This window comes from Tupaia chinensis, unplaced genomic scaffold (assembly GCF_000334495.1).
Source record: "Tupaia chinensis unplaced genomic scaffold, TupChi_1.0 Scaffold000360_1, whole genome shotgun sequence".
NCBI classification, from domain to species: Eukaryota; Metazoa; Chordata; class Mammalia; order Scandentia; family Tupaiidae; genus Tupaia; species Tupaia belangeri.
In genome coordinates, this window is record NW_006159856.1 from 1,078,722 (window position 1) to 1,087,408 (window position 8,687).

Below are 8,687 nucleotides of genomic sequence, written 5' to 3' on the forward strand. Positions count from 1 at the left end.
CCACTACCACGATATTCCTTATGTTAGGTTTGGCTAATGTCTTTGATTTAGTCTGGACGGCTGGGGCAGCATGTAGCTGGGGCGAACAGCTCAAAGGTCTTATCGAAAATCTGAGGGCCCATTTTGATGTACTGGGAAGATTTTTAAAAGTGTAAGTCAAGATGGAAGTCATTCTGAAACCTCTGATCGCTCCCTCGTGACCTCCCGCTCCGGGCAAGCTCACTTGGCATAACTTTCAAGCCACCAGGCCTGGGACTTGAACCATGGCCGACCGTGTGGGAATCCAGCAATGTAACCACTAAGCCACCTGCTGGCCCTTGAATTATTTCTTTCATAAGTTTGTTATCTTCTGTTTCTTTTTTTTTTTTCTTTCACCTACTGAGTTTTATTTGTTGTATAAACCAAACCACCTAATATCTTTCAGGCGAAGGTTTGGGACTTGAACCATAGTCAGCCATGTGGGAGTCCAGAGGTCCCAACCATATGTCACTGGCTGGCCCAAGTAAAAAAAAATTTAAGAGATTTTTCTTGTATATATGCTTCCCAGGGGATGACCATGCCACAATTCCTTTTTCTCCAGTCTCCATTCAGGATTTTTTTTTTTTTCTCTTAAAAGAGATTTTTGTGATAGGATGCATGCACTTGCAGCAAGAAAGAAAGTGAGAAATTACCCCTTCAGGGAGATGGCCATGCCACAGTCCTTTCTCCATTCTCCTCTCAGTATCTTGGGCACACGCACATGCGCCTGTCCTGAGTTTTAAGCCTCTTGGTCCAAGACTTAAACTGTGATCAACCACATGGGAGTCCAGTGACGTAAGCATTATGTCGTCTACTGATCCCTTTTCTTGGGATTTTGGGCATGCATCCACATGTTCTTGGCATGAGTTTTAAGCTGCCAGGTGTGACACTTGAACTGTATTTGACTATGTGAGAGTCCAGCGATATAACAATGATGCCATTTGCTGGTTCAAATAAATAAAATTCTTGGAAAAAAAAAATTCCTGAACTATGGGGCCTGCAGGTCACATGGAGATTAGGGTGCTGTATCTGACATAGCTAACCGCACTGTTCGAGTCTCAGTCCTGGAGCCTTGAAAATCATATTGTCCATGTGTGTGCATGCCCCAAATCCCAAAAGGTGAATGTAGGAGCAGGGATTGTGATGTGGCCATCCTTCCTGGGGAGTGATTTCTTGTTTTCTGTCTCTCTGTCTCTTTCTGTCTGTCTGATGAGTGCACACACCCTATAGCAAAAACCTCTCCAAAAAAAAAAAAGAGAAAGCAAGCTATCAGGTTCTGGACTTGAACTGTGGTTGGCCATGTGAGAGTCCAGTGCCTTTAATGCCCTTTTTTTTCTTTTCTTTTTTTTAGATTTTTGTCGTGGGTCATGTGCTTTTGCTGGAGAGACAGAGAGAGAAGAAAAGTGAGAAATAACCCCTCATGGGTAATGGCCACACCCCAGTCACATCTCTTCCATTTTCCTCTTGGAATTTTGGGCAAGCAAACACATGCTTCTGCTGTGTTTTTTTAGGCTGTCAGGTCCAGGACTAGCACCACACTCTCAGCCATGTAAGATCCAGTGTCTTAACCACTATGCCACTTGCTAGACCCTTGAGTGCCATAATTTTTTCTTTTTAGATTTTTACATAGTACACATGCACTTATTGGAGAGAGACAGAGGGGGGGATGTGATAAATCATCCTTCAGGGGATAGCCACGCCACAGTCCTTTTTCCATTCTTCTTTCAGGATTTTGTGCATGCATGCATACATGCCTGGTGTGTTTCAGGCCTGCAGGTCTGGGACTTGAACCGTGGTTGGGCATGTGGTAGTCCAGCAATGTAACCATTATGCCATCTGCTGGTCCCATTGTGGAAATATTTTACATTTTCATAATGTTTCTTTGAAAAACTAAAAACTATAATATATTACATGCCTGAGATTTAAGAGTATGGTGTGAAAATCTCCTTACCACTCCTTTTCTCAGCCACCCACCGAGAGATAGAGAAGCATCTTTGACAGCATCTTGTCACACTTATAATCCTCAAGTCTTCCAGCTTCTCAGGGTCCTGAATGCATATGCACACACTCACTGTGTTTTCAAGTTGACCCTAGCATCTGAAGCCATAGTCAGCCAAGTATGCCTGTGATTTACTTTGCTATAGACTATGCCATCAGGCTGGGCCTGTTTTTTCTTTTTCTTTTGTAATGCCAGAGAGTGCATGTGCTTATGGACAGAAGAGGGAGTGGGTAGGAGGGGGGTGAGAGGGAAAAGAGAGAGAAATCACCCACCGCCCCCAGCGGGGCTTTATCACGTCATAATTCTTTTTGTCCTCCATTTCTCCATCTTGTCAGGGTTCTGGGCATGCATCCACGTGCATGGCATGATTTTTTAGCTACTAGGTAGGATGCAAGTAATGGTTGGTCATGTGTGTCTGACTCCCTCAGTATAGTACTTAACTGCTGTGCTGCAGGGCTGGCCCTTGTTTTGCTTTTAAACTCGCTTTTGTGTCTTGTAGTAAATTTTCCTTAGATGCCTGGTGACATTAAAATTAAGATTAGGGAGACCAGCAGTTGGCATAATGGCTATGTCGCTGGAGTCTCATGTAGCCGACCATGATTTGAGTCCTGGACCTGGTGGCTTAAACTCACACTGGGCGCCTGTGCGTGTGTGCCCAAGGTCCTGAGAGGAGAATGGAGGAGAAGGGATTGTGGCATGGCCATCCCCCTTGGGGGTGATTTCTCGCTTTTTGTCTCCCTGTCTCTCTCTTATCTTTCTGATGAGCATAGGCACGTTATAGCAAAAACAAAAACAAACCCAAAAAACATAAAAACAAGAAACCTCTCCTTTTTTTTAAGATTAGGAGAAGACGGGATCAGTAGTTAGTGTAATGGCTATGTTGCTGGACTCCCCCGGAGTTGACTGCGGTTCACGTTCCGGACCTGGTGGCTTAAAACTCATGCTGGGCGCATGTGTGTGCGTGCCCAAGATCCTGAGAGGAGAATGGAGAAGGGATTGTAGTGTGGCCACCCCCCTGGGGGGGGGGGATTTCTCGCTTTCTGTCTCTCTGTCTCTGTCTGTCTGGCGAGTGCACGCGCCCTATAGCAAAAAACTTCTCAAAAAAAAAAAATTAGGAGAAGATTAGCTGATGATTAAGATGGAGACTTGGGAGCCAGCAGGTGGTGTGGAGGTTAAAGCAGCTGGATCCCAAATGATCAACTGTGTAGTTCGAGTCCTGGGACCAGCAGGTTGAAAAACTGCATGCATGGCCAAAAATCTCAAGAGGAGAGTGGAGGAGAAGGAATGGCAGAATGGCCATCCCTCCTGGGTGGTGATTTCTCACTTTCCCTCTCTGTCTTTCTCTGTCTCTCCCTGGTGAGTTCACATTGCCCTCTAGCAAACTAAAAAACACCACCAATGAAGGCTCAAGAGCTGATGAGTCCTGGGTTGGGGGACTTCACAGTGTCAGTAGGTAGTTCCCCTGGGTCATAACAAGTGTCTTCTGGCTGGCTGCCTTGAGCAGCTAGAAGTCTTAGAGTTCACTACTGGACTTGCAGATAATCTCACTGCTTTCATATGCCCCTTCCATATCAGCTATGATCTCTTCAATATATTCAGACTCTAGATTAAACCTTCAGTCTTGCTCTAATCAGGGCATGATTGTCTTCTAGGCTGTAAGGAACAGGGACAGTGCTGTGATTACATTTTATGTGGACTTTAAGTCTGATCAGTTTTAGAATTTCCTGTTTTTAGAGCAGGTTCTCTTACTATATTTAGAAAATTATGCTTTAAGTCTGCATTTGCGTGAAAAGAAAAGATCTTACAAAAATGTAAGTAATACAGCTTAATATATTAATACTTTTCCCATTCAACCAAACATTTTGCTTAAAATTTTTTTTAATTGCTAGAGGGTGTGGGCACTTGCCAGAGGGAAAGCGAGAGAGAGCAACACCTCCCAGTGGAGTGTAGTCATACTGCAATACATTCTCCTCTATTTTTCCACCCTGTTGGGATTTGGAGCATATGTGCAGTATGTGTTTTTCAAGCTACCAACTCAGAATTTGAACCATGGTTGACTATATGTGTATCTGGCTTGGTTAATCACTAGGCTATAGGGCCAGCCCAAGACTTTACCTTTTTGTTTTTTTAAATCTATTTTATTATTTTTTTGAAATTATTTAATTTAATTTATTATTATTGTTATCATTATCATCATTTTAATTTGACCTGAGAGAGACAGCGAGAGAAAGAGAGCAAGAGTAAGAAAGCAAGCCACCAGGTCTGGGACTCAAACCATGGTCAGCCACATGGGAATCCAGTGATTTAACCACCACACAACTTACTGACCCCTTTAAACTTAATTTAAGGTTTTTGCCATAGGGCATGTGTGCTCTCCAAAGGAAGACAGAAATAGAAAGTGAGAAATCACCCCCTAAAGGAGGTGGCCAAGCTGCAGTCCCTTCTTTGTTTTCCTCCTGGAATTTTAGGCATACATGCACATGAGCCTGGCATGATTTTCAAGCTGCAAGATTTGGGACTCAAACCATGGTCAGCAATGTGGGAGTACAGCACAATTGAGTTAAAATTCACATAACATAAAACGCACCATTTAAACCATTTTAAAGTATATAATTCACATTTTTTTAGTATATCATATTGTACAAAGATCACCCCTCATTTTTTTTTTTTTGCTCTAGAGCACGTGTGCTCACCAGAAAGACAGAGACAGACAGAGAGACAGAAAATGAAAAATCACCGCCCGGGGGGATGGCCACACCGCAATCCCTTCTCCTCCATTCTTCTTTCGGGATCTTGGGCATGCACGCACATGCACCCGGTGTGAGTTCAAGCCGCTGGGTCCTGGACTTGAACCATGGTCGACTACATGGGAGTCCAGTGACATAGCCATTACACTAACTGCTGGTCCAACCCTTACTCTTTTTAAAAAATTTTTCTTAGATTTTTGCTATAGGGCATATGCACTTGCCAGAGAGAGAGAGAGAGAGAGTGAGAAATCACTCCCCAGGGGGATGATCATGCCACAGTCCCTTCTTCTCTCAGGATTTTGGTCATGCATACACTTATACCCAGCTCTCTCAGGATTTTGGTCATGCATACACTTATAGCCAGCTTGAGTTTCAGGCTGTCTGGTCTGGGACTCAAACCTCAGTCAGACAGTGGGAGTCTATCACCTTAACCACTAAACCACCTGCTGGCTCCACCACTACCTGACTCTTGAACATTTTTATCATCTCTTTAAGCAGTCTCTCCCTATCCTCTTCTCCCTCAGCCCCTGGTAGCCACTCTGCTTTCTATCTCTGTGGAGTTGCTTGTTTTAGACATTTCACATAAATGGAGTCATACAGTGGGCCAACAGGTAGTATGGTGGTTAAGGCCCTGGAGTTCACATGGCCAACTAGGGTTTGAGTCCTAAACTTGACAACTTGAAAATCATGCCAGGCACATGTGTACACTTGCCCAAAATCCTAAGAGGAAAATGGAGGAGAAAGGATCGTGGCATGGCCATCCCCTCTGGGGTTGATTTTCACCATCCCTCACTCTGTCTCTGATGAGTGTATGTGTCCTATGGCAAAACCTAAAAAAATAAATAAAAATGGAGGCATAAGGCATATAGTCTTTTGTGTCTGGCTTCTTTCATTTAGCATAATGTTTTCAAGTTATGTTTGTTTATGTTATAGCATAAATCAGTACTTTATTCATTTTATGAATGAGTTACTATTCCATTGTATGGATAGGCCTTATTTTGTGTATTCATTAATCAGACATTTGAGTTGTTTTTCATATTCTGAATAGTGCTGCTGTTAACATTCTTGTACAGAGTTTTATACTAGGAGTGGTATTGCAGGGCACATGGCAACTCTATTTATTTATTTATTTATTGAGAGGTTTTTGCTATATTTATTTATTTATTTATTCATTGAGAGTTTTTTGCTATAGGTTCTGTGCACTTGCCAGAAAGAAAGACACAAAGATACACAAAGTGAGAAACCTCCCTCCAGGGGGTATGGCCATGCTGTAATCCCTTCTCCATTCTCCTCTTGGGATCTTGGGCACGCACGCACAGGACCTGCGTGAGTTTAAGCCACCAGGTCCAGGACTTGAACCGCAGTCAACTACATGGGAGTCCAGCGACATAGCCATTACACCAACTGGTGGTCCCAACTCTTTATATTTTTAAAGTTCATCCTTTTTAGTTTGCTATAGGGCATATGTACTCCCTGGTAGAGGGACAGATAGAGAGAGAGAGAGAGAAGGAAAATGAGGAGAAATCACCCCCTGGGGAGATGGCCACACAGCAGTCCCTTCTCCATTCTCCTCCTGGGGTTTTGGGTATTCGTGCATAATATACCTGGTATGTATTTCAAGCTGCCTGGTTAGGAACTCGAACTATGCAGTCATCCATGTGGGATCTAGCCACCTTATCCACCATGCCACCAGCTTGCCCCTTAAAATTTATTTTACTCAGGAGAACATGTACATGTGCATGAGAGAGAAAGTCCCTTGACAGAATTTTGTCAACCTGTGATCTCCTTCTCTAAGCCCTCCAGCTTGTCAGGATCTTGGGCACATGTGCATGTGCCTAGGGTGTTTCAGGTAGATCAGGCCAGGAATTTGTACCCGTGGTTGGCCATGTGGCTTTCAGTAGTGCAGTTTACATTACTGCCTGCACCTCCAAAGCTGTACTAGTACTATATGTTTATATTAAAAAAAAAAAAAAGAATTTTTTTTTGTTTAATTTTACTCATTGTCATTATTTCATTTTTTATTTTTCTTGAAGTTGACCAGGGAGAGACAATCCTCCCGCCAGCCTTTGCGCTGAGTGTGCCTGGCACGCTCAGGTCCACTTGGGATCCAAACTCCATACCTTCCAGTGTGTTCTAATATTGTGTAACAGTGCTCTACTGCCTGCACTGCTGTGGCTGGGCTTTAGAGATCTATTTTTGAGTAATGGAGTATTCAGTGTTCTTGGACCCTGTTCTATAGAAGCTCTACATCAATTCCATTATTTCTTATGCAGAATTAATTTATGTAAGAACAGAGGTTCTACTGTAATTCAGTGATGGCAGGATCAAATTTATTTCTGATAGTGTGAAATGTTAGAAAATTAAGAATTTTAGGCGTGTGGAAATCATATTCGCAAACTTGGGCTCTCCATTGAAATCTCTATTCTGTCTCTGAAAGAATGGCTTGGAGCTTTTTCCCTCGCATGGCCTGGCTCTGTAGAATGCCTGAAGGCCTCATTACTGTCTCAGTGTTAAAGTCTCCCTGAAGTGATTCTGCTCTATTATATTAGAGTGGTTTGTTGCTGACTTCTAAGTTAATGGGGAAGTCAGAGGCAGTGTGTTGAGGTACTAGAGCTTGGTAGAATCCAGCTTTGAGCGTTGCTCTACCTAGACTAAGAAGGAATGATTTTTCTGCCTTTTTCCTACCGTCTATCCATCTTTCTTCTTCCCTAACATATTATGTCTATATTTCTTTCCTTTTTTTTTTTTGGAGAGGTTTTTGCTATAGGGCACATGCGCTTGCCAGAAAGACAGAGGTAGACTGAGAGATAGAAAACAAGAAATCACCCCCGAGGGGGGATGGCCATGCTGCAGTCCCTTCTCCTCCATTCTCCTCTTGGGATCTTGGGCATGCACACACATTAGCCTGGCATGAGTTTAAGCCACCGGGTCCAGGACTCGAACCGCAGTTAACTACATGGGAGTCCAGTGGCATAGCCATTATGCTAATTGCTGTTCCCTATATCTATATTTCTTAATTTCTGTTTCTCTCCTTTGGAGTATGAGCTCCACAGGAATAAGGCCTGCATTTTGTGTACTGCTCTATTTTCAAGTGCTGAAACTGAACCTGTATTCACTGAATGAGTGTGAATGTTGACTATTGTCCAGGTCCTTTCCTCATTTTCTAAGAGCAATCCTCCTTTCATGGTGAAGACACCTGCTGCCAGTTCTGTGTAGCCTTATAGGCACTGCTTAGCCTCAGTCACCAGTCAGTTCATATTATTGCTGTCAGTTCATATTATTGAATATATGCATTCTGTGAAATGTAAATAATTGCTTGTATAATTTTCAAGTGCTTGTTTAAAAACAAAAAAAAGGCAATATGGTGCTTAACTCTTCCCAAATTTGTTTCTGCTCTTCTTAGAAAGCCACTAGTAATGCTGAACTGTTCATTTTTTTGATCTCTGTTTTTGTTTTTCACTTAGTACTTCAGTATTTTCATTCCTTTTTACAATGATTATATTTCCATTTGTAATTTTTTTTTTAAATCATAATCTTTATATTACATTGGATTACATATAACTTTACATTGACTTCCATTGCTTTTTCAAAAGGGAATGCCATGCATGTCAGTCAATACAGAGGCATTGATCTCCCCGCTTTATCATTCAAAGTCTTTTCCATGCATTTCCCAATAATTATTATTATTATAATTTTTTAAAACAGTCAATCACTATTTCTCATTTTGCTTGTTAAAAGACTTCACCCATCATGAAATACTTCCCAGACCAGTCCAGTTGAGAATACTATACACGTCATCTTCAACAGATAATAAACCATATCTGTTTCTCACTAACATCCCCTCTATTGTTCACTTGCTATCTTTCTCTATCCTCTTCTCTTTTTTTTTTTTTATAGTTTATTTTTTTATTATAATTTTTTTT

The 8,687-nt window shown here is 42.1% G+C and overlaps 2 protein-coding genes across 7 annotated transcripts in view; one reads left to right on the top strand and one right to left on the bottom strand.

The window, feature by feature from the left end:
* Positions 1 to 214, bottom strand: part of LOC102493259 (trifunctional enzyme subunit beta, mitochondrial) — a 1,799-nt gene extending 1,585 nt beyond the window's left edge. Inside the window, 2 exon segments of the mRNA XM_027773585.1 lie at position 1; positions 4 to 214. The exon segment at position 1 is cut by the window's left edge and continues 1,585 nt beyond it. Coding sequence (XP_027629386.1) covers position 1; positions 4 to 172 — 170 coding nt within the window. The 5' untranslated portion in view covers positions 173 to 214.
* NSD2 (nuclear receptor binding SET domain protein 2) overlaps positions 1 to 8,687 on the top strand; it is a 150,871-nt gene that overhangs the window by 16,911 nt on the left and 125,273 nt on the right. The window lies entirely within an intron of this gene.